The sequence below is a fragment of the Herpailurus yagouaroundi genome, unplaced genomic scaffold (genome assembly GCF_014898765.1).
Source record: "Herpailurus yagouaroundi ecotype Mexico unplaced genomic scaffold, PumYag 77, whole genome shotgun sequence".
In the NCBI taxonomy this organism is placed as follows: Eukaryota; Metazoa; Chordata; class Mammalia; order Carnivora; family Felidae; genus Herpailurus; species Herpailurus yagouaroundi.
In genome coordinates this window covers 53,822,453-53,849,224 of record NW_024412388.1, presented here as the reverse complement: position 1 = coordinate 53,849,224, position 26,772 = coordinate 53,822,453, and the positions used below count along the sequence as shown (strand labels likewise).

At 39.0% G+C, this 26,772-nt stretch overlaps 2 protein-coding genes across 4 annotated transcripts in view; one reads left to right on the top strand and one right to left on the bottom strand.

Moving 5' to 3' along the window:
* The window catches only part of JAK1 (Janus kinase 1), a 129,617-nt gene extending 126,638 nt beyond the window's left edge, over window positions 1-2,979 (top strand). Inside the window, exons 23-25 of the mRNA XM_040470498.1 lie at window positions 138-255; window positions 788-898; window positions 1,718-2,979. Coding sequence (XP_040326432.1) covers window positions 138-255; window positions 788-898; window positions 1,718-1,825 — 337 coding nt within the window. The 3' untranslated portion in view covers window positions 1,826-2,979. The remainder of the gene's footprint in view (window positions 1-137; window positions 256-787; window positions 899-1,717) is intronic.
* Window positions 2,976-26,772, bottom strand: part of RAVER2 (ribonucleoprotein, PTB binding 2) — a 93,724-nt gene continuing 69,927 nt past the window's right edge. For 2 of the 3 annotated variants that reach the window (XM_040470501.1, XM_040470500.1), the window contains exon 12: window positions 2,976-5,091. In XM_040470501.1, the coding sequence (XP_040326435.1) occupies window positions 4,945-5,091 (147 nt within the window). In that variant the 3' untranslated portion in view covers window positions 2,976-4,944. Of the gene's footprint in view, window positions 5,092-22,828; window positions 23,209-26,772 lie in introns of those variants that run through there. The other variant, XM_040470503.1, reaches the window with a different exon arrangement.

Here is a 26,772-nt window from a genome sequence, read left to right as displayed (position 1 = left end):
GTGTACTTCAGCATATGTGTGGTTAATGTATTAAACACCAAGAAAAACCAAAGAGGTGATTTTTCAGAATTACTCTATAATGTTTATTGAAATATCCTTCCCCGAAAAATGAAGTTTCATGTTCTGCATTCTTTCAGGTATGCTCCAGAATGTTTAATTCAGTGTAAATTTTATATCGCCTCTGACGTCTGGTCGTTTGGAGTGACTCTGCATGAGCTGCTCACTTACTGTGACTCCGATTCTAGCCCCATGGCAGTAAGTCTTCCTTGTCCCTTCATCTGAACCTCACAGCCAGTTAAAATGTGTAAATTTTGTTCTTGCATAGACTCTAGTCAGTGTGTTATAATGGAAAGTGTCACTTTTCCATTTGACGTGGTTGCCACTTGACACTTATTTGTGGCTCTCTCAAGTCCTGTTTCACTACGAGCCGAAGTTCTAGAAAACACCACCAGTTTTCAAGGATCTTACCTGTGTGAGGAGTCCAGGGACAGTTTCCTGGGAAAATGGGGGAGCAGCGCGTAGGACCTTGGTTGAGCCTCATGTGTTTGTAAATGAGATCATTGTCACTGGGACAGGCCCTTCAACCAGGGGAGGGAATGGTTGGTAGAGTCTGAGAGCTAGATTATAGACTGACCATTGAGAGTGAATCAAGATTTTGAACTCTCATTTACAGTTGGTAAGGAGAAGAGTCTGTTTATTAATTTCCAGTTAATTCTAGGAATTTTACCTTAACCTGGTGTTACATAAATATGTGCTAAAATATTTTCTTTGGTTTTACTTTACATAGTTGTTCCTGAAAATGATAGGCCCAACGCATGGCCAGATGACAGTCACAAGACTTGTGAACACGTTAAAAGAAGGAAAACGTTTGCCCTGTCCACCTAACTGCCCAGATGAGGTATTTGTGGGCCATTTTACAGTACTAAACTCAAGTTGTATTATGTTTTCAGGGCTTGAACTCCTTGAGCAAGGGTTTGGGGGTAGAGGTGGAGGAGTGGAAAGTAGTAGAAAAGTAGTTTCTAAAGTAATTTTCTAAAGCTGGATCTCAGATCAGACGTCTGAAAAATCATCTTTGGGGCAGATGACAGCTATGCTGAAAGTAAGGATTCCCTCCAGAAGTAGGCTCACCTCAGCGAGCACCCTAAAGGAGCATATTCTGGTGTAGCTGGATTGTGACAAGTATGGGTACAGTTAACCCCTTGACCTTCGTGGCATTGGGGGCGCTGACCTCCTACAGCTGAAAATCTGAATGTAACTTTAGTGTTGACTGGAAGCCTTCCTGATAACAAGTAGCACGGTTCTGCAAATGTTTTTTATAGCGCTGTATTATATTTAGTCGAACAGCTCCGGGGATAACTGGACCCGCACAGCTCAAATCCGTGTTGTTCACAGGGCAGCTGTAACTGTCCTGGAGTCCGTAGCATTTGTGACACTTACTCGGTTTTCTGTATTCTCAAGTGAATTGAGCTTTTAAGACTTTCACTCGTACGTATTCTTCAGTGCATCTCAAAGGTCTAAGAACAACCAGTGAGGAAATGGGAGTCTATACTGAGATATAATGACGTGGATTTTTTGGAAGGTCAATTCATGAGCTTCTCAAAATGTTAAGATCTAGGAAATGTGACAACTATAGTTCATAAATAATATTTTCAGTTAACAAGAGTAATGGAGTAATAAGGAAAGTCATCTACCTTTTTTTTTTTTTTCCTTCTTACAGGTTTATCAACTCATGAGAAAGTGCTGGGAATTCCAACCAACTAATAGGACAACTTTTCAGAACCTAATTAAAGGATTTGAAGCACTTTTAGAAGCACTTTTAAAATAAGAAGCATGAATAGCCTTTAAACTCCTGTGTATCAAGTCCTCCTTCCCCTACCAATACCGAGCCATTTTAAAAAGAAATTTTAATGGAAAAAATTTGTATTTGGGCGTGTACAAGGCACACTGCAGTGCTCCTTATGTGTAAGTACTTCCCTCTTTAAATTTGGCACCAGTAACAAATGATGGCAACCACAACAACAGAAAGCACTTAAGCACTTCTCCTTTTGGAAAGAATACATACCACCATTTTGTTTGGCTAGTTTACCATCACAGTTGCACAAGAGAAAACAAGAGGAGCTGACCCCAGCACTTGTTCCCAGCTGCCAGTTGATCTGAAACGCTTTTCCGGCAGATAAATTGAAGATAAAGATTGATGGACTTAGTACTCTAACCTGCCCTCGAATTTCAGTATCTATACAGTGATAGGCCAAGCATTCTTGAAATATTAGATACCAGTTAGTAGATCATTGTTTCTATACAAAGATGAGTGTATTCCTGTCACCAGTAGGACTTAAAGTTTGAGTTGTTTCTTCAGTGGCTTAGCTCCTGCCCCCTCGGGTGACCAAGTACTGATTTTTGAGAGAATGGCTCATACCCAGGGGGACGGCTGTGGAATAGATACTTTGCTGCATGTTCATTCTTGAGAACCAAGCCTGTGCCAGTGCTTTCCTAAACAGTGTATCTTTAATCAGAACTGACTCCAAGACCCTGGATACTGTCCTACATGCTTTTCAGAGATGCCCACGTAGATCCGTTTAGAACTCAACCTCTTTGGGGTAAGCTGTTCCAGCACTGGTTTTGGATGCAACCAGTCAATGTTTTAGTACCTGTCTACGAGAGTTCAGGATCTACTAGACCGTTTCCAGTTTGCTTGGATATAGCTGGGTAATCAAAAATGTCTCATCTGATTCAGTGTGAACCGTAAGACCTTTATGACCAAGAATGAAAAACTCTGTCAATGCTGTCTATCTGATGTCATTACTTTTCACCTTTTGAGCCTGAAAGAGTTCTGGATTGATGCAATGGCAACAATAAACTTGCCATTTAAATTTGTTCAATAACCCTACATCACCAAGGTCTCTGTCTGTATCAAACCTGTGGCCATTCTATATGCACTTTTGTTTACTCTTTATACAAATAAATATACTAGAGACTTCACATGCATATGCCTTTTAATATTAAGATTTCACTTTCAAAGCATTCAGTTTGTTTACATAGAAAAATAACAGTATAGACTTTGCAGGGGGTGGGGGAGTTTGGTAAAGGTCCTCATTGCAAACACCTACCACTTGATTTATCTGTTACGTCCAATGATGACAGGGCACAGGCCAGTACAGATGGCAGATCCTCATGTGCCCTAATCCAGAATCTCTTTTCGTTCCTTCAACCTCTTTGTGCTTTCATTTTGCAGCTCTGATTTACGTTTACTGTGGGAGAGGTGTGACTAAGCACTAAAAATGCTTAATGCAGTGGGAGATGGGAAGGTGAAGTACAGAATGTGGAGAAACCATTATTCACCTGCTGAGTTAAAAACTGGTTACTTAGAGGCAGTAGCTTTGTAGCTGTCATTTTCGAATAGAAGTTAATATGTGAAATGAATTAGACCGAGTAAATTTTTTTTACAAGTCTTACAATATGTGTACCAATTTTAAACTTCATAATTAAAATAGGGTACCTTATAGTCAAAACTTGTCTCCCAACCGAATTACTATTTAATCTGATTTCAGAAAGACTAGGATCATTGAGACGCCTAAACTCCATATCCTCAATTACAGTCTCATAACAAGGAACAAACGTGGAAATTCCTAGACAGCAAAGGGTTTTTCAACACCAAAGTCTTCAGGAAATGGTGAAAGTTATATGCAATAAACACAATTCTTACAGAAGTAAATTGAATTAACTTTTCAGCCTAACACTACAAAAGGGTAAGAGACAAAGCAGAAAGTGAGGTACAACTCGCTAACTCAAAATCGTTACACTCTTACTCCATAGTACTCCTTCAGAAAGAGCAGTACTGAGTGTGGAAACAGGGCATTTGAGGATCAAAATAGACCTTGTTGTAGCAATTAGATCATTACTAGTTTATGCATGAAATCAGATGCAGAAACTATATTGCTTGCTGCTAACAAGCCTGTTGCAAAAGTTAAAGGATTAGGGAATTCGTGCTATTAGATCAAGGGTTAGCACACTTTCCCCACAAAAGGTCCAGACAATATTTTAGGTTTTGCAGACCATATGATCTCTGTCACAGCTACTTAGCACTGCCACGAGAGCACAAAAGTAGCCATAGACAGTATGTAAATGAACAGATTTGTGTTCCAATAAAATTTTATATAGAGACTGAACTTTGAACTTCAAGAATTCAAATCTTTTCTACTTCACTTAAAAATATAAACATCACTCTCAGCTTGCAGACGATATAAAAACAGGGATGACTGAACTTGACCCCAGGGTGTAGGCTGCCAACCCCTGAAATAACTTCACCAAAGCTACTTTTTTAAAAAATACCTTGTTTTTCACAAAAGGTATAAATGGTACATAACATTAAAAGTAAAGCATCCGTAGTTGTGTATAACTTGGATATCACTATCACTCTGGGTTTTATACTGCAGGGCTGGCATGGGGGTAATTAGTTTGCATTACCACCACTGCATTTTTGTACTCGCAATCTTATAGTTCTAGGAAAAAGTCCTAAAAATCTATAAATGAGTTATTTCTAGGGAAAGTCAACTGAAATGCACACTGGCATATAAGAAACTCATTCTTCTAAGGCTCAGGAAACAAGACTGTTTCCCATTTATTGCTTCACACTTTTATATCTGGTGTCAAAATTATTCCCGGTCCTAGACAAGGAATACTGGAACATTGTTAAATTCTTCAATGGACTGTAAGTTAATACCACATTAAGATGCATCTAATTCTAATGGAAAATGTCCTCAATTGTCTTGTCTTATTGCTACTTATTTTTTATTTGGCAATTCTGCTTGCTGCACTATACAGTTCCTTCTGGGAAATTAGAAACCCGTATTTAAAGGATATGGCTAGTCTGAATGTAGTTAAGGCAGCGATGAACAGCAGAGATACTGCAAAAAACCTTAGGAGGCTCTAAGGAGAAAACTTAACTCAGTATACACGCTTCTTTTTTAAGTAGGTTTCCACGTAATATGCTCCTGTGCCCTGAGGATGCTGGCCAGCAAATTCCACGGAAGCGCCTTCTGGGGCAGAGAGGAGAGATGATGAACCTCGTTTTTCATTTCTTAAAGAGGACACCTAGGAGAAAAAAGCACAATTGATGTAAATGCCTAAATTAAAAATTGGTTTATTCCTTAAGGATGTTTGTAAGAAAGGCAATTCTTCTGATTTGGTGTAAAAACAAAATAGGATAAATAACAAAGCTATCAAAAAATTACACCAACTCCTTTAGGAAAACAAATTAGGATTTCTCATTCAAAATCACTTGAGGGACTGTTTGAAAAATATGAACCAGCCTCTGAGTGTTCTCTCAACACTTTGGGGAAAGAAAAGCAACTGCCGTTGCCTCTGCTCCCCCCACCTGGCTAAAGCACACTGAATCAGAATGGCAGTGCTAGATGCCAGTATTCCTCTGAGAAAGGCGACTGGCTAAGAAACCGAACTGCATATCAGATTAGAACTGCATATCAGATTAGAGGATGGGTCTGTCTGGATATTTAAAAAGTGGTAACAAACTAGTAGGTGGAAGAGCACAATGGTTCCAGACCCCAGCGGAACAGAGGTGTGCACAGGGGATTCGGAACAGCTTCCAGGGCTTGGAGGGAGATGGCGCAACAGGAAGATCCCGGGCCCACCTCGTCCCACAGAGGCAACAACTACATCTATGCAACTGCCTCTGAGGACGGCCTGAAGACTGACACAACTGAGTCTCCACAGCTAATCGTACAGAGAAGGCTACGTTGCAAAGGGTAGGAGAAGCAGAAATGCAGTCTGGAACCAAAGCCCTGGCACAACTGCCCACAAACGGGAGGGACGTCATCAGCACAGAGGAGCAAGGGGATCAGCGCACACACCGAGCACCCTCCGGACCTGCACCGGGAAGGGGGGTTTCCATACGTCTGGCTTTCAAAATCAGCAAGGTTTAACTCCAGGAGAGATGGAAGGCTGTAAGAAACGGAGTCCCCACCCTTGAAGAGCTAGTAAGCTAAAAACGTCCCAAGATACAGCACAAACGACACCGTCTGAAAAGCACCTGGGCCTATACGTGGAGATTTACTGACTAGTTTTAGGATATGTGCCAGTGGGGCAGGCATCTGCAGGGGCTTTCTCTGGAAATCAAAGTGCTGACAGGTGCCATTTTTGTTGCCCCTCCTCAGCCTAGATAGCCAGAGGCTTTCAGGACTCGGTTCTAGCACTCTTTACCCTGCTAGCACCACCTGCCCCCGGTGTCATTCCTCTGTGGACCTGCCCTGGACAGGGGAGGGAAGCAGACCCACCCAGCCAGCACACCTGCAGCAGTCACGGCGGCTCACTACCTCGCAGATAGCCGAGCCGAGCGCCCACCCTGCCCACCAGCGAGCCCCCGGTCAGGCCCCCAAGCCAGCAGCACAGGAGGCAGACCCTGCCCATCGGCACACCCATGGTAGCTGCAACCAGGCCTCACCGGGAACGAGCCCTGCGTACCAGTGCACCTGCAGTGGTCACAGCTCAGCCACAACAGGAAGGCACATGTAGCCACACAGATGACGTTCCTGGAGTCCTCGGTTCTAGTGACTAGGGATTCCTCTACAGTTTACAACAGGACCCCACCACTTTCAAGATCAGGAGACATAGCTGACCTACTTAACACATAGACACAAGCAGAGAGTTGGACAAAGTGACAGAGGAATATGTCCCAAATGAAAGAAGACAAAAATAAAACAGAAGTAAGCAATATGCCTGATGAAGAGTTCAAAGTAATGGTCATATACTCACCAGACTTCAGAGAAGAGTGGATGAACTCAGAACTTCAACAGAGAGAGAGAAAATATAAAAACCAATCAGAGGTGAAGAATACAATAGCTGAAATGAGAAATACACTAGTGGGAATCAACAGATTACAGGATGCAAAAGAATGCATCAGGGATCTAGAAGACAGGGCAAGGAAGCAACCAAGCTGAAGAGCAAAAAGAATAACTAATGGCAGGTTAAGAGACCTCTGCAACATCATCAGTATAATAAAATTCATATTATAGGGATCCTAGAAGGAGAAGACAGAAGGAGGCACAACTTATTTGAAGAAATAACATCTGAAAACTTCCCTAATTTGGGAAAGGAAATAGACATTTAGGTCCCGGAAGCACAGAGAGCCCCAAATAAGATGAACCCAAGGATGTCCACACCAAGACTCATAATAATTAAACTGCAAGAATTAAAGATGAAGAGAGAATCTTAAAAACAAGAGATAAACAGTCACAAGGGAAACCCCATAATTATGGCTATCATCTGATTTTTCAGCAGAAACTTTACAGTCCAGAGGAAAGGGCAGGATATATGCGAAGTGCTGAGGGGATAAAACCTACAACCAAGAACACTATATTTGGCCTTATAAGAAATATTAAGGGGAATTCTTTAACTGCAAGAAAAGTATGAAAGGAAAACTCTTACTGGTAAAAATAAACAGAGCGGGTCACCTGGGTGGCTCAGTCACTTAAGCATCTGACTTCAGCTCCGGTCATGATCTCACGGTTCATGAATTTGAGCCCGGCATTGGGCTGACAGCTCAGAGCCTAGAGCCTGCTTCAGATTCTGTATCTCTTTCTCTCTCCGCCCCTCCCCTGCTCATGCTCTGTCTCAAAAATAAACATATAGTAAACGTAGTAGATCAATCACAAAACTAATAAGGAGATTACAGTGCAGAAGTAGTAAAATCAATTATATGCACAAAAATTAGTCAAGGGATACACAAAATAAAAAGATACAGAATAAGATATCAAATATATAAAATGTGGAGGAAGGAGTAAAAATGTCATGCTTTTATAATATGTTTGAATGTAAGTGACCATCAACTCAATATAGACTGCTACATACACATAGGATGTTACATATGAACCCAATGGTAACTAAAAACCTGCAACAGACAAAAAGAGAAAAGAATCTAAGCATAACACTAGAGAAAGCCATCAAACCATAAGGGAAGAGAGCAAGAGAAAAAAGAAACAGAGAACTACAAAAAATAAGTAAAATGACAATGAATACATACCAATCAATAACTTTTAAGTTTATTTTGTGGGGTGCCTGTGTGGCTCAGTCAGTTGGGCGTCTGACTTTGGCTCAGGTCATGATTTCACAGTTCATGGGTTTTAGACCCATGTTGGGCTCTGTGCTGACAGCTCAAAGCCTGGAGCCTGCTTCGGATTCTGTGTCTCCCTCTCTCTCTGACCTTTCCCACTCACACTGTGTGTCTTTCTCCCATTTTTTCTCTCTCTCAAGAATAAACGTTAAAAAAAAAAAAAAGTTTATTTATCTTGAAAGAGAGAGCAAGCAGGGGAGGGGTAAAGAGTAAGAATCCCAAGCAGGCTTTGCACTATCTGTGCAGAGCCCGACTGCAGGGTTCGATTCCATGAACCATGAGATCATGACCTGAGCTGAAATCAAGAGTCAGATGCTTAACTGAGTCACCCAGGTGCTCCTCCATCATTCTTTACATGTAAGTGGACTAAATGTGCCAATCAAAAGACATAGAATGGAAGAAAAGAACAAGACCCATCTATATGCTGCCTACAGAAGACTCACTTTAGATCTGAAGACATATACAGACTAAAATGAAGAGACAGAAAAAAGCTAGTCCATGTAAATGGAAGCTAACAAACAAAAACCAAACACACAGCTGGGGTATCAATACTCAGATAAAATAGACTTTATGTATCTTTTTTGAGGAGTGGGGGAGGGCATGGTGAGCAACGGACAGAGAGAGAGATTCCCACAAGGGAAAGAGAAGTGGGCCTCAACCAAAGTGGGGCTCGTGCTCACCTCAAGCAGGGCACAAGCTCACCCAATAAGGAACTTGAACTTACAAACCACGAGATTATGACCTGAGCTGAAATCAGATGGTTAATCAACTAAGCCACCAGGCATCCTCAGATAAAATAGACTTTAAAACAAAGACTTTCACAAGAGAAAAAAAAGGTCATTACATATTGATAAAGGAATCAATCCGAGAAGACATAACAATTGTAAATATTTACGTGCCCAACTTAGGAATACCTAAATATATAAAGCAAATATTAACAGGCATATAGGGAAAAACTGGCAGTAATACAATAAGAGTGGGGGATGTTACAACACTACTAAAAAAATAAAAACAAAAAAACATTACTTACATCAATGGATAGGTCATTCAGACAGAAAAATGAATAAGTAGCTTTGAATAAAACTTTAGACCAGATAGACCTAACAGATGTATACAAAACATTCCACTCCAAAAGAGCAGAATACACATTCTTTTCAAGGGTACATGGAACATTCTCCAAGACAGATTTTATGATAGGCCACAAAACAAGTCTCAATAAATTTAAGAAGACCAATATAAGGAGCATCTAGCTGGCTCAGTCGGAAGAGCATGCAACTCTTGATCTGGGGGTCGTGAGTTCAAGCCCCAAGTGGGGTGTAGAGATTACTTAAACAAAACTTAAAAAAAAATAGAAGATATATCAAGTATCTTTCCTGATCAGTACAGTATAAAACTAGAAATCAATTAGAAGAAAAAAAACGGGAAAAAACACAAACACATGTAGACTAAATAACATGTTACTAAACATCCAGTAAGTCAATGAAGAAATCAAAGAAGAAATCAAAAAAAAAAAAAAAATCTAGACACAAATGAAAATGGAGACACTACAGTTCAAAATCTTTAGGATACAGCTAAAGCAGTTCTAAGAAGGAAGTTTACAGTAATACGGGGAAAATGGGTGATGGGCATTAAGGAGGGCATTTGTTGGGATGAGCACTAGCTGTTATGTATAAATGATGAATCATTGGAATCTACTCCTGCAGTCAAGACTACACTGTATATGAGCTAACTTGAGAATAAAAACAAAGAGAAAAAAAAAACAAGAAAAACCTCAAATCGACAATCTAACATTATGCTTAAAGGAACTAGAATAAGAAGAACAAAGCCCAAAGTTAGAAGGAAAGAAATAATAAAGATCAGGATGGAAAGAAATGAAATACGTACTCGAAAAACAACAGGAAAGATCACTGAGACTAAGAACTTGTTCTCTAAAAAGATAAAATTGATAAACCGTTAGTCAACTAATCAATTAAAACTCAAAATTGAAAACAAAAGAGAAGTTATAACTGATATCACAGAAATACAAAAAATTATAATTACTACAGAAAATTATGTCAACAAATTGGATAAACTACAATAAATTCCTTGAAACATATAATCTTCCAAGACTGAATCAGAAAGAAATAGAAAATCTGAGCAGACCAATTATTGGTAACAAAATTGAATTAATAATCAAAAGATTCCCAATAAAAAAGTCTAAGAGCAAATGCCTTACAGGTAAATTCTACCCAACAGTTAAAGTGGTGTTAACACCTATCTCAAACTATGCCAAAAAATAGGCAGGAAGGAATTAGGAAGGAATGCTTCCAAATTTCATTCTATATGGCCAGCATTAACATGATAGCAAAAAAGCATACAAAGATACTACCAAAAAACAAAATTACAGGTCAATATCCTTCATGAACATCGTTGCAAAAATCCTCAGCAACATATTAGTAAACCAAATGTAAAAATACATTAAAAGAACAGTACACCATGATCAAGTGGGATTTATTCCAGGAATGCAAGGATGGTTCAATAGGTAAAATCAATCAGAATGATATACCACATTTACAAAGGGAAGGATTAAAATCATACGATTATCTCAACAGATGCAGAAAAAGCATTTGACAAAATTCAAGATGAATTCATGATAAAACTCAACAGAGTGGGTGTAGAGGGAACATAGCTTAAAAAAGGCCATATATGACAAACCCACAGCTAACATCATACTAAATGGTGAAAAACATAACTTTTCTTCTAAGATCAGGAACAAGACAAGGATGTCCACTCTTGCCACTTTTATTCAACGTACTATTGGAAGTCCTAGCCATAGCAATCAGACAAGAAAAAGAAATTAAAGACATCCAAAACAATAAGGAAGAAATTAAAATGTCACTATTTGCAGATAATAGGCTACTATACGTAGAAAACCCTAGAGACTCCACAAAAAACTATCAAAATTAATACATGAATTCAGGAAGGCTGTGTAATACAAAATCAATATGCAGAGATATGTTGCATTTCTATACACTAATAATGAAAGAGGAAGAAAGGGAAATGAAGAAAATTCCCATTTACAATTGCATCAAAAAGAATCAAATATCTAGGAATAAATCTAATCAAGGAGGTAAAGACCTATCTTCTGAAAACCATAAGACACTGATGACAGAACTCAAAGGTGACAGAAGTACATGGAAAGAGATATAATTTTCATGGGTTGGAAGAATACTGTTAAAATGTCCACACTACCCAGATCAATCTATCAAAATACCAACAGTATTTTTCACAGAGCTATAGCAAAATAAACAAACAAATCCAAAAATTTTTACAGAACCACGAAAGATCCCAGATAACCACAACAACCTTGAGAAAGAAGAACAAAGCTGGAGGGATCACAATCCCAGATTTCAAATTATATTAAAAAGCTGTAATAATCAAAACAGCATGATATTAGCATAAAAATAGATACATAGATCAATGGAATAGAATTGAGAGCCCAGAAATAAACCCATGTTGATATGGTCAATTGATCTAGAACAAAGAAGGCAAAAATGTACGATCAAGCAAAGATAGTCTCTTCAATAAATGATGCTGAGAAAACTGTGCAACTACATGCAAAGCAATGAAACTGGATCACCTTCTTACACAATACACAAAATAAATTCAAAATAGATTAAAGGGGCACCTGAATGGCTCAGTCGGTTGGGTGTCCAACTCTTGATTCTGGCTTGGGTCATGATCTCATGGGTTCATAAGTTTGAGCCCTGCATCAGTTTCCTTGTGCTGACAGTGTGGAACCTGCTTGGGATTCTCTTGCTCTCCCTCTCTCTCTGCCCCTCCTGTAAACACTCTCTCGCTCTCTTTCAAAATACATAAATAAACTTAAAACAAAATGGATTAAAGACCTAAATGTGAGACCTGAAACCACAAAACTCCTAAAAGGAAGCATAGGCAGTAATCTCTTCGATATCAAACTTGGCAATATTTTTCTGGACATGTCTCTGCCAAGGAAAATAAAAGCAAAAAACCCCAACACAAACAAACAAAAAGCACAATTGGGATTATATCAAACTAAAGAGCTTTTTGCACAGTGAAGGAAACCATCAACAAACAAAAACCAAACCCACCTTCTCTTCCAGCCCACTCCAAGTCACTAGTATCTCCCTAGAAGAAGTTTTTACACATGTCTGTGCCCCAGCTTTTCTAGCTGCTATTCAAGGTATGGTCCCTGGATTGCCTGATTCTGATAGCCAACAAGACACAATATTCATGAGTCCCACAGCATTGTAGCAAACACAAAACAATTTTTTTTCCAACATTTATTTATTTTGGGGACAGAGAGAGACAGAGCATGAATGGGGGAGGGGCAGAGAGAGAGGGAGACACAGAATCGGAAGCAGGCTCCAGGCTCTGAGCCATCAGCCCAGAGCCTGACGCGGGGCTCGAACTCCCGGACCGCGAGATCGTGACCTGGCTGAAGTCGGACGCTTAACCGACTGCGCCACCCAGGCGCCCCAAGAAAACAATTTCTTAATGGATGCAGGGATATCCTCTCTACTCCCCACCTATGACTATACACCTGGGCCCAGCACAGAGGAAAGAGGCAAAAACTTCCATTTATATTTCTCCCTGGAAGAAGTTTAACTACATACTTTCTCAGCTGCTGCCTGAATGTCCAGAATCTAATCAGCCTGCATCTAGGTGCTAACTGAAATTCATCCTTTTGGGATACTGACAAGTCTTAGCACAATCTCAACTACAGGGAGTCATAAGAACAAGGAAGAAAACTTGGTCAATCACAAACGTTTGAGGGACAACTAAGAGCTCAGGCCAGGCTCATCCCCTATATGAGACCATTCTAGCAAGACTGGGAGAGGTGGCTGTTTTATCTAATGTGCAAAAACAGAGAGAGACGGAGAGTCAAGGAAAATGAAGAAACAGAAAAATGTGTTGCAGACAAAAGATCAAGATAAAGATCCAGAAACAGATTGTAATGAAAAAGAGGTAAGTGGTTTACCTGAAAGGAGTTCAAAATAACAGTCAAAAATAATGCATGAACAAAGTGAGAATTTCAACAGAGACAGAAACAATTTTAAAAGTACAAACAGAAAATTCAGAGCTGAAGAATACAACTCAACTGAAAAAAAAATTCAATAGAAAGTTTCAACAGCAGATTAGATCACCCAGAAAAAAAGCATTAATGATCTTGAAGACAGATCAGTGGAATTAATCCAATCAGAGATGGAAAAAAAAAGAACGAAGAGAGCTTAAGAGACATATGAATCACCATCAAGTAGGTCAATATAAGAAGGGAAGGAGAGAACAAAAGGGGCAGAAGACTTTTTCAAAGAATTAATGGATGAAAATTTCCCTGCCCTGAGGAAAGAGACATCAAGATCTATAACACCCAAAGAGTACCATACAAGATGAATTAAAAGAGACATACACTGAGACATATTATAATTAAATTATGAGACATTAAAGACAAGGAGAGACTCTTAAAAACAGCAAGGGAAAAGCATGTTTTTAATGAAAGGAACCCCATAAGCAGATTTTTCAGGAAACCTGAGACAGTAAAACTCCTAGAAGAAAACAGGTGGTGAGCTCCTTGGCATCAGTCTTGGTGATGATTTTGGGGTTTAACACCAAAAGGAAAGGAAACAAAAGTAAAAACAGAGAAATGGGAGCTCAAGAAACCAAAAAGCTTCTGCCCAGCACAGGAAAACCATCAACAAAATGAACAACCTACTAAAGGAGAAAATATGTGCAAATCATATATCTAATAATGGGTTAATGTCCAAAATATATAAAGTACTCACACAACTCAACAGCAAAAAACAAAACAAAAAAAAAACCCCAACTCTATTATAAAATGGACAGAAGATATGAATAGACAACTGTCCAAAGAAGACATAAGATGGCCACTAGGTACATGAAAAGATGTTCAATGGCAGGAACACAGGAGCATGTGATGGGACATATCAGCTGGTCCAGGGAAGACAGCAGCAAACAAAGTTAGAAAGACATGCCGGCCTCAACCATGGAAGGAGTGAAAATGAGATATCACCTCACACTTATTAGAATGGCTATTATCAAAAACACAGAAGATATTAATTATATTGGAATTAAAAAGCTTAACAACAACAAAAAAAAGACAAGATAACAAGCATTGGTGAAGATGTGCAGAAAAGGGAGCATTTAGGCACTACTGGGAATATAAATTGGTGCAGCCACTATGAACAAAACTATGGAGGTTCCTCAAAAAATTAATCTACCATTTGATCCAGTAATTCTACTTTTGAGTATTTATCTGAAGGAAATGAAAACATTAACTCACAAGTGATATCTGGGCCCCCATGTTCAATGCAGCATTATTTACAATAACCAAGACATGAGTTGGGGCACCTGGGTGGCTCAATCAGTTAAGCGTCCGACTTCAGCTCAGGTCATGATCTCAAGGTTTTTGAGTTCAAGCTCTGCATCGCACTCTGTGCTGACAGCTTGGAGCCTGGATCCTGCTTGGGATTCTGCGTCTCCCTCTCTGCTCCTCCCCCACTCATGCTCTGCCTCTCTCTCAAAAATGAACAAACATTAAAAAAAAAAAAAAAAAGACATGAAAGCAACCTAAGTGTCCATCAATGGATGAACGGGTACAGAGAATCTCTCTCTCTCTCTCTCTCTCTCTCTCTCATACACACACACACACACACACACACACACACACACAAGAAGGGAGGGGGAGAGAAAGAGAAAGGGAGAAAAAGAAATATTAGCCATAAAAAAGGAGAAAATCTTGTCATTCGTGACAACATAGGTGGACCTTGAGGGCATTATGATAAATAAGTCAGACACAGAAGGGCAAATACTGTATGACCTCACTTATATGTGGAATCTAAAAAACAAGCAGAACAAAGCTAATTAAACTATAGATACAGGACACAGATAGGTGGTTGCCAGAGATGGTGGGGGATGGGGAGTGGGGATGGGTGAAATGGGTGAAGGTGGTTAAAAGGTACAAACTTCCAGTTAACAGATAAATAAGTCCTGGAGACGTCATGTACAACATGGCGACTAATACCGTATTGCATATTTAAAAGTTGCAAGAGTAGACTGTAAACGTTCTCATCACAAGAAAAAAAGAAATTTTTAACTATGTGTGGTGATGGATGTTAAACTAGACTTACTGTAGTGAGCATTTCACAATATATGCAAGTATCATGTTGTAAACCCGAAATCAATATAATGTTATATATCAACTGTATCTCAATTAAAAAAAAAAGAGAGATTCCACCCTAGATAAAGATTGCCTGCAACAAAATCGCATACTGAGACTGGGATTCCTCCAATATCAAGCCTCTAATTATTCTCTTCATCTGCCTTTTGCTGGAGTCCCTCTGTTGGTGATCTTCCTGCGTGTCAGACTGTGCACAGTATCACTGTCAGACCCTTAGCTTCAGGTATAAAGAACTCTTTTTCTTATTTGTGTTCTTCCTCTAATAAATGGTTAGTCCATTAAATTAAATTTTGAAAAGCTACTTATTTGACAGCCCAATTCATTTTTCAAAGATGACAGGGAGAGAAATAATACCTCACTCCGGGGTCTAGAAATCATACACTTTGAATTCCTTTCCCTTGAATCTTCCTGCTATGAAGTAATCCATGTTTCATGTCTTAGTATAAAGCAAATCAATACTTTGAATTTTTCTCTCTTTCTTTATACTATCTTTATTCTCAGAAGCCAGGTAGGAAATTATGTGCTTCCACCGAAAGGACTTCCCAGTTGTGTACCGTGTGTGTGTGTGTGTGTGTGTGTGTGTGTGTGTGTATGTATACACACACACACACACACACATATATATATATAGTATACTTCAGTGGTATATATATATATATATATATATATATATATATCTCAATGGTATATATATTCTTACTTCAATGGTGTGTATGTATATATATACACACACCATTGAAGTAAGAATCAAGTGAGATGTAGGAGATCAGCAAAACACTCCACTGAGCAGCACAAGAATTAGCAGTAAGAAGAGGAAATGAAAATGGACATCATTATCACCCATATGATACTGGGAGCAAACGAAATTTTTCTGATACATTCTATCAAAGATATCTAATTTTTAGTGAAAGGATTGTTGGGTACAATGGGAGGTGATGATAATTAAGATTTTTGAAACAAAGCTCAGTGTTCTAGGAGAAGTAATCTGGATCAGAAAGGGGGGGGGGGACCACAAAAGAGGGGAAGAGTATATGTAAAACAGGCAAATACTCTTCCCTCTATTTCATATTCGTAGGTCACAGACACCCATTTCTTTGTGGACAACTATTGAGGTCACTGGGCTGTGTGCTATACAGTTACCTAGAAAAATGAAGTTTGGACTGTGCCCTCTAACAGCTCATATCATAGGGGAAGGAAGAAAAGTACAAAACATATTTCTAAAAGGAGAACACCACCATGCCAAAAGAGAAATAGAGGCAAAGTGCTCAAGCGTTTTCATAGGAGGGAAAATGGGAGAGGAAGGTTTGAGAGGTGAAGTCTCACGGATGAGAAGCCATCAGAATTTGGATTTGGAGATGATACTGGGTATGGACATGAGGAGACCAGGAATGACTGTTCTAGCAGAGAGGAAATGCCTGAGCAAGGCAGGTAGTAAGAACTCACGGGCCTGTGATGGGGCAGAGAGAGGCTGGTCCGTGGAAGAGCGTAGGGGCAAATGAGGTTGGAAAGGCAAGCTGGCCTCAGTCATGGAGGGGCTGGAATGCCAGGCTAAGATTATAAGCAGAATAATCTATTTGATCTTGGAATCTAGCAAAATTAATAAGCAGCTCTATTACAAATATGGTAATCAAAGAGATAGGCACTAGATATATGCATGTGGGCAAACACACGGATTATATGTGACTTAAAACCTTGATTAAAATTTTACAAGAAAGAAAGTGATATAGTCTGAAAATCTGAAAAAACAATTTGATGGGCATTTATGCACTGGAGACACTAAAGAAAGGTCCTGAGTAGAAGAGAATGTCTACTATTCAGGTGGGGATCAAATTAGCAAAATATCCAAACCATAATACACCTGAAAGACAAACTGACAAAATTTAATTATGACGATAGTCTACACTGTATCACCGACATCGGCCCTGTGCAGTAAGCAAAAAAGGAACGATCTCCAGTGAATAGGTGTGAAAACAGAAGCTTGGAGAACTTACAGGACTTGCCTGAAATCACAAGGTTATTAAATGTTAGAGCCATGAATCCAACTCATTTTTTCTCATGTTGGTGTCCTTTACATTATTCCAATCTTCCTTATTTTTAAAAATGCATTTTTTTTCTTTGCACACAATTACTGTGAGGCCCATTCTGTACTTATGCAATTGCTATTTTATTTTTGCGTTTGAAGAAATATTTTCTTCCTTTAATTAAAGTATTTTTATCTTCACGTAAATGGAGACTAATTTTCTTTTATTTCCATGTGAATTTGGAATATCACGGTTTCTTTTTGACAGGCAAAGTTGTATATTTAAGATGTGTCTTAAGCTCAATATTTAGGTTCACTTCAGGAACAGAACTTAAGGCTAGTTTTTAAAAGCTCACGGAAGAATTCATGAAAACAGCATCTTGAATATCCCTCAGTGAGATTCCTTTGGGCTCTTTTTTTTTTTTTTTTTTAAGTCTATTTATTTATTTATTTAGAGAAAGAGCACATGCACAAGTGGGGAAGGAGCAGAGAGAGAGGGGAGGAGAGACAGAAGCCCAAGCAGGCTCTGCACCACCATGCAGAGCCCAATGCGGGGCTCCATCTCGTGAACCACAAGGTCATGACCTGAGGTGAAGTCGGACACTTAATTGACTAACTGAGCCACCCAGGCATCCCACTTTGGGGCACTTTATAGTGAATCTGATTCAGCTCCTCGGCTACTGGTCCAAATTCACAACGTTTATCACTCGCGCTCTTCCGAAAGGAATGCAACAACTTAGTGTCCTCTAAATATACAAATTGTTTTTTGGAAAATTCTGCCTCCACTTAGGGCTCCTCAGCCTCACCTTAACCTTTAGCCCCACTTTACTTCTCCAAGTCTTGTCTTATTAGAGAAGTCAGAGGAGATGGAAAGCCGAAAATGAACAACTGCACAGGTTCTTCTAGAATCTGAATCAAACCCTTAATATTCCTTTCTTATGGTTTCAAGTCCAGCTTTTTGGACTTTATACCTAAACAAACATGAATTCATTCCTCTTTTCTGCATTAAGCATAAAATTTTATTTAAGTACAGTTTTTCTCTTTTCCGCAGTTAAAAATGTTTTAAAACCCACTTTCCTTTATTTTCTGACATTCAGGATACAACAATAAAATGTCTCTTCCTTACATATATGCATAGATGTTTTCAATTTTCACATTAATTTTTGCTTCTCAGCTACTTGCGTTTCTTCATGAGTAACATTACGTCTTAACTTTGAATTGAAGGACTGATCCTCCAAAAGTATTGTAGCACATTCCAAAAAATAAAAGTAAAATTTCAGTGCCCCACTAGTTTCAGCGTACCAAGGTATACAAATTCTATACCTTAGGTTTAAGTATGTTTTTTAAAAAAAAAATTTAGTGAGAGTGTGCACGCACGTGTGCGAGAGAAAAGTGAGCGAGCGTGACAGAAAATTGTAAGCAGGCTCCACACTCATCGCAGAGCCTGACATGGGCCTTGATCTCACCACTGTGAGATCACGACCTGAACTGAAATCAAGAGTTGGACAAGTAACCAAGTGAACCACCCAGGCGCCCCTAAGAATGCTTAATAAGCACTCTCAAAATATCAAAATACACACATTAAAATCCTTTGAAAAATTAGACTAACAAGTCAGAGTAGCAATTCAAAACTAGCTTTAAATTGCACACTCATTTTATTGATTTTTTTAACGTTTAAAAAACTGATTTGGTTTATAAACAAAAGATTTTAAAGCAGTGAGGGTAACTAAATCAATTCCAAATTATTGTTTTCCTTTAATTACAGTTTTTAGCAAAAATCATTTTTAAAGTATTTTCTAAATTATTGGCTAGAGTTAATATAATCTGTGATTTCATAATTATTCTTTCAAGTAGACTTAGGTTTTTAAAAACATTCTATATGTTCGTGTTTGTCACGAGATTCCTTTTGTCACAAAAATCTTTTTGGCAGGTCTCCCTGTACTATTTTCCCACTAGGTGGCAGCATTGGGCTCCATGTTAAAGGACTGAACGCCAAGCGGACCTTTTTGTTCATTTTTTAGTTTTATTTCCTATTTCCTCATCACACAGTCTTAGCACACATTCTGTGGTGGATTCCCTGAAACAGGCAATCGGCTTCCTCGCAGGAAACACCCCGGTAACCAAGTACAACACAAGAGTAAAACAGGCAGGTAAATCGTGTTCTCTTAACCTGCGACATACCAGACAGCAAGTGTCCCGTGAAAATCCCAAATCACAATTTTAACAGTCCTATGACACAGCAGAAATAATTCTTATATTATTCTTTACATAATTAAAACTAATTACTAAGTCAAACTGAAAAGATACTTAAGTGAAATTTTGATCTATTTTACCTACTTTAAAAGTGGGGAGGAAGGAATGTCGTTTTTGACAGATTTTAATTAGATGTTAGGTATAGGCATTTAATAAAAACTTAATAAATTGGCTCAAAGCCTTTTCCCTTAAGGTAGGCTTCTCCCAACCATCTGACATAGATGTACCTCCCTCAGAACCTGACATTTCAAAATCCATCCATCCATTCAAATTAATAGGATTATATAGCTGACTATTATGATACTATCATTGCCAGTGTTATCATAGATTTTTAAATAACTACATCTATTTTTTATTTAAATTTTCTCAATAAAAGAATTTTTAAGGGCAGCCTGGGTGGTGTAGCCAGTTAAGCATCTGACTCTTGATTTCAGCTCAGGTCATGATCTCATGGTTCAAGGGTTGTTGAAGCCCTGCATCAGGCTCTGCAATGGCAGGGCAGAGCCTGCTTGGGATTCTCTCTCCCTCCCTCTCTCTCTGCCCCTCCCGGGCTCACATTCATTCTCTCTCTCATTCTCTCTCTCTCTCTCTCTCTCTCTCTCCCTCCCTCCCTCCCTCAAAATAAATAAATAAAAACTTTAAAAAATTTATTTAAAAACGTTTAAAAAGAATATTTAAGAAGTACACTTTTTGAGAAAATAACTTCGGCTTAATAGCAGTACTCAAATATTATAATCGACTAGAGAAATAGGATGTATAGCCCATTTTAAATTGTTTTCTAATTAGAACTAGATGTGTAATTAACTTGTTTTCTTATCATTACTTTCAGGATCTCTAAAACACTGTGTGAAAATGCCACCCTCTGTTTAGTACAGTTAGGCTTTTTTTTTTTTTTTAATTTGAGTACATTTGTTGATGTTCACAAGGCTGTGTAGCCATGACCACAATCTAATTCCAGACCATTTTCATCACTCCAAAAGGACACCCTGTACCTGAAAACAGTTACTCCACAACTCCTATTTCCCTGACCCCTAGTAACTGTTTACTTTCTCTAAGAGTTTGCCTATTCTGGGTATTTCATATAAACAGAATCATGTAATATGTGACCTTTCGTATCTGGCTCAGCATAATGATTTCAAGGTTCAGCCGTATAGTGACAAGGATCAGTATTCCATCTCTTTTATAGCTACATAATATTTCATTGTATGGATATTCCACATTTTGTTTATTCACTCATCAACTGATGGACATGTGCATCATTTCCATTTTGGTTATGATGAATAATGCTGCTATGAAAATTAATGTCCAGGACACCTGGATGGCTCAGTCGGTTAAGCATCCGACTTCAGCTCAGGTCATGATCTGGCAGTTCTCTTGAGTTGGAGCCCCCACGTCAGGTTCTGTGCTGACAGCTCAGAGCCTGGAGCCTGCTTCAGATTCTGTGTCTCCCTCTCTCTCTGCCCCTCCCCTGCTTGCACTCTCTCAAAATTAAACATTAAATACAAAAAAGTTAATGTCCAATTTTGTATGTGGACATTGTATTTTCAATTCTCTTGGGTATGTGATTCCTAGGTCATATGGTAAGCGTGTTTAACATTTTGAAGAACTGCTACATTTTTCTAAAACAGCTGTGCCATTTTATACTCCCTCCCGGCAATGTCCGAGAGTACCAATTTCTCCACATCATTGCCAACCCTTTTTATGGTTCATTTTTCTTCATTGTCTTTCTATCGTTTAGGCTATGATACTCTCAATTGACTTATCTTCCTAACATGCTGGGTTTTTTGCCTGTTCAAATCTGCTATGCATGGTACATTTTTCATTTCAGTTACTGTACTTGAATCTAGAACTTCTGTTTGGTCCTTTCCTAATAATTATTTCCAGTTTTATTGATGGTTTTTTTTTTTTTTTCAGGAGAGAACACTTAGAGCTTTTTATTGTGCCCTTTTTTTGTTGATATCCATTTGGCCTGGATATTCCATTTAGGCCTATAATACACTGCAGATTAATTTTAGAGTATGGTTTGAGGCAAGGGTCAGGGTTCACGATTTCAAATATGGATAATCAGTTGTTCTAACATTTCTATTCTTCACCTATTGAATTGTTTTGGCATCTCTTTCAAAAATCAGTTTGCCATTTAAGCATGGGCATATTCTGTTCTAGTGATTTGCCGGTCATTATGCCAAAACCCCAATGCTCGATAGGACTTTATAGTAAATCTTGAAGTCCTATAGAGGAAGTCCTCCAAACTTGCTCTTTCATAAGACTGTTTGGGTATTTCAGCTCCTTCGCATTTTAATACAAACTTTAAAAATTGGCTTGTCAATTTCTATTTAAGAAAAAGGCTGCTGAAAAACTAGTTGGGGTAACACTGAATCTATAGATAGTCTGGGGAGAACTGATATATTACCAATATTAAGTCTTCCAATTCACTGACATGATATAACTTTCCATTCACAGGCATCTAGTTTAATTTCTCTCAGCAGTGCCTTGTAGTTTTTCATTGTTCTTACAAATCTTGTTAATTTATTGCTATGTATTCCATGTCTGATGCTGTTGTAAATGGAAATTAAAAAAAAAACCTTTATTTTCCAATTGTTTGCTGCTTGTACACAGAAATACAACTAATTTTTGCATTCTGCCCTTCTATCATGTGACTTTGCAAAGTTTGTTAGTTTTATCCGTTGCTTTTCAGATTCTTAAGGGTTTTTCATGCAAAGTCATCATATGCAAAGAGAGACATTTTTACTTTTCCTTCCCATTTCACATTCCTTTTATTTATTTATTTATTAAAAAAAATTTTTTTTTTCAACGTTTTTATTTATTTTTGGGACAGAGAGAGATGGAGCATGAACGGGGGAGGGGCAGAGAGAGAGGGAGACACAGAATCGGAAACAGGCTCCAGGCTCTGAGCCATCCGCCCAAAGCCCGGCGCGGGGCTCGAACTCACGGACCACGAGATCGTGACCTGGCTGAAGTCGGACGCTTAACCGACTGCGCCACCCAGGCGCCCCACCATTTCACATTCCTTTTAAAAAACATTGCTGCAGTGATTGAAACTTCCAGCAAAATGTTGAATAGAAGCAGTGAAAGTATATAGTCAAAGCTTGCTCTGGAAACCTCTTTAATTGGAGCTTGTACTCTATTTTAACTATTCTTATCATTCAGTTTAGGTTTCCTGCCTAGCTATTTGTTTTCTATTCATCCTGGGTTTTTTCCCCCCCTTTCCTGATATTTTTTGGCTTAATCAAATGTTCTTAGAATTCCATTAAATTATTGACACTTTATGTGTACTGTTTTGTATTTTTTTTTTAATGGTTGCTCTATGGGTTATAATGCGTTCCATAACTTATCACAGTCTACTCAGTGTTACTGTTCTACTTCATATAAAATGCAATAATCCCACAACTATACTTTCATTCACCCCATACTATACTGTCCTTTGTACAATTACCAAATATGTTGTATCTATGCACATTACAAACCCCACACCACAATGTTATAGTTTTGCTCTTAAATAGAGAAAATATATAGTATTTTATTTACCCACATATTACAGTTGTTTTAACACGGTCGTTCTCAATGAGGAGCAATCTAAGGGGTAGAAGAAAGATACTGCTAAATATCTTCCAATGCACAGGATAGTCTCCCCACCCTCTACCCAGCCCAGAATGTCAACAATACCAAGGCTGAGAAACTGTGCCTTAGGAATAATGTGCGTTGTTTGTATCTAGTTGCTTTCAAGATGCTCTCTTTATAACTTTGGTTTTCATCATATTAACTAATGTGTCTAGGTAAGTTGTTCTTTTTATTTATCCTGCTTTGCAGGGGAGATGTCTGAGCCTGTTAGGTCTGTAGGGTTTTTACACCCAATTTAGAATATTTTTACTAACACTTTTTCAAATATTTCATGTGGCGTTACCTGTCTTCTTCTGGAACACCAATTACACTTATTTTAGACTACTTGATATTGTCCCTCCGGTCTTGAGGATCTGTTCACTGATTTTCATTCTCATTTCTGTTTTTCAGATTATTTTTTTGTCTTTATGTTAATCATAACTTTTTTCCTGTTTTCTCCAATATTTTGCTAAGCCCATCCACTGTATTTTTGTTTCCAGATACTATACTTTTCGATTGTAGAGTTGCTATACTTCTTTTATAGTGTATATTTCTTGCTGAAAATCCCCACCTATTCACTATGACTTTATTTTCCTTAAGTTCTTGAACATATAATCGCTGCTTTAAATAAGACCTTATCTACTAAGACCAACATCTGGGTCACCTTGGGGTCAGTTTCTATTAGTTTTCTTCTTTTTAAAAACATTTTTTAATGTTTATTTTTGAGAGAGAGGGACAGACAGAGCGGGAGTAGGGGAGGGACAGAGAGAGGGGAAGACATAGAATCCCAGGCAGGCTACAGGCCCTGAGGTATCAGCACAGAGCCTGACGCGGGGCTATAACTCATGAAATGTGAGATTGTGACCTGAGCCAAAGTCAGACACGCAACTGACTGAACCACCCAGGTGCCCCGAATTACTTTTCTTCTTAATTGTGGGTCACATTTCTTGTTTCTTCAGTTATCTAGTAATGTTTATTTACTGAACATTATACATGGTACATCATAATGACTATACATGTGTAATCTTCCTCTGGTGATTACTGATTTTTTTTTTTTTTATAAGAAGGAGATAACTTTTTCTGAACTCAAACTCCAAAACTCTGTCTCTTCTGTGCAGGGGAGGAATCGAATCTGTTCTCAGTTCTTATCTTCTAGCTATTGTTTTCCACCAGGACCTGGAATCTCCCTTATAAACATATTTCAGAGGGTCAATTAAGTGTATTTCACCTGAGTTTACACAGAGATTTTGAGGCTCCTTCCTCAGCAACCCCTTTTTCAGCGACTTCATGCTTACTTTTCAGCCTTGCTAATGGTTCTGAACTCGGTGCTCGGACCCCACCAGCCAGTAAATGCATGGACTACAGGTGGTGTTAGGCAAACAGCCACACAAAGACAGATCTCATCCAGTGCTGTTTCTATCTTTCAAGGACTAATTCCCCTTCGGGTTCTGCTTGCTTTTGATCATGTCCCAAGCCTTTGGATAGTTGTTTTTCTTTCATATTTACTCGTTTTAATAATGGTTATCTGCAGGAGAAATAATGTGATACAGGCAACTTCACCAATATTGGAATACGAGTTAAGGATTATTATATCCATCTGGACCTCGATACATCCATCTCTCCTAATTCTTATGCATAGCAGCTAACACAAAAGAAACAAAAAAAAGTTTTTATGAGACCCTACTTCCATGCCCGAAGAAACTTGTCCATGGTATAATGAAAATAATGTGGACTCTGTTATCACAGAAATTGTCTGCTAACTGCATGAACTTACAACGATTAACTTCTTTTCCACTTGTATTAGGGAGGCAGTCTCACAGTGTTGTCGGAAAAGGTTAAATGCTCACATCACAAAGCATACAGCGAGTGTTAAAAACAAAACAAAAACTGGGCGCCTGGGTGGCGCAGTCGGTTAAGCGTCCGACTTCAGCCAGGTCACGATCTCGCGGCCCGTGAGTTCGAGCCCCGCGTCAGGCTCTGGGCTGATGGCTCAGAGCCTGGAGCCTGTTTCCGATTCTGTGTCTCCCTCTCTCTCTGCCCCTCCCCCGTTCATGCTCTGTCTCTGTCCCAAAAATAAAATAAATAAACGTTGGAAAAAAAAACAAACAAACAATGTTGGTTTCTTTTCCTTAGACCTCTCCCTCCATTCCAGCAATAGAAATAAAAGGAATTCCTAAAACACAACCACTTTTTTTTCTAGTTACTTCATTCCATAAGTAACATCTAATCGAGTTCACTTCACAAAGATGAAAACACAAGACTGAGAACAAAACTCACTTGATGAACAAACACAAGGCAGAAACAGAGACTGTTGAAGGGGACGATGAATCTTAATCCAGGGAAGATTCCCACATCCACAGTGTCTCTGTGTAAGCAAGTATGGAGGCAGGAGGAAGACTGGTGATGTAAAAGGCATCTTTATCACAGAATTTCTCCACGAGTGAATAGAGAAGTGTCTTTCTGAGGCTATGAGAAGTATACAATGAACCACAGTAATCTAATAAGCAAAACTGCTATTGAAAAAAAAGAACAAATTTCAAAAGTGAAATGAATGCAAAGGTAAGGAAAAAAAATTAACTTGAAAAAATTAAATCATATATGTCAGCTGGGCAGAAGGTGGAGTAGGTCAACCCTACAATTGCCTTGTTCTATGGATACAAGTACCTAACACTCCTCTCAGTGTAAGTAACCTAGAAAATGACCCAAAGACCAGCAGAACAAACTCCACAACTAAAGGCAGGCAAGAGGCTATAATGAAGAAGGTAGGAAGGGTGATGACATGGTCTGAGAGTGAAACAGACCATGGTGTCCATGGTGGGGAGGGAGCCAGTGGTATAGAAAAGAGTGGAAAACAGATTTTCACACTGGGGAGCTCATGAATGGGGAGGACAAATCTCCACAATATTTGCTTTTGAACGTGAGAGGGGCCAAATTTTGTGAGTTCTTAAAACCAGCAGGACTTAAAGGCTGGAATTTTAAAAAACAGCAGGCTGAGCTCTGGGAGAGCCTGAATGGCAGTAGGAAGCAGAGCCCCCAACCTTAAAGAAACAGCACAATAAACAGCTTGTGCAGATACAGTGTAGGCCAGCAGTTTGAAAACGCGGGAGTAGATAGGAAGGAGTGGGATTTGCTCATCTCAGAGCATGGCCTGGAGACACAGGGATCACAGGGAGACTCCTCCAGGAACAATGGAGCTGCCAGGCACCACTGCCCTCCCTACCGCACAGCATAAACAACGGCCATCTGTAGGAACCGGCATGGCACCAACTCTCCTTACCTAACTTGCTTACTCCAAGCCCCCAGCCCCGGTCTTCAGCAGATCTGCCCTTCCCAGTCATACATGCCCTAGGCTTGGCACTGTGAACCCGTCCCCGAGAAGACCAGATCACATCTCCTGTACCTTTTGTGAGACCTCAGTTCTGGCAGTAACAGGGGCAGATCTCATTTAGCAAGCAGACCGTTGCACACCTTGCTAGAGAACCTCTGCAGACAACTGGACTGAAGGAAAAGTAGGCCAAGACTCAACAGAACGGTACATGC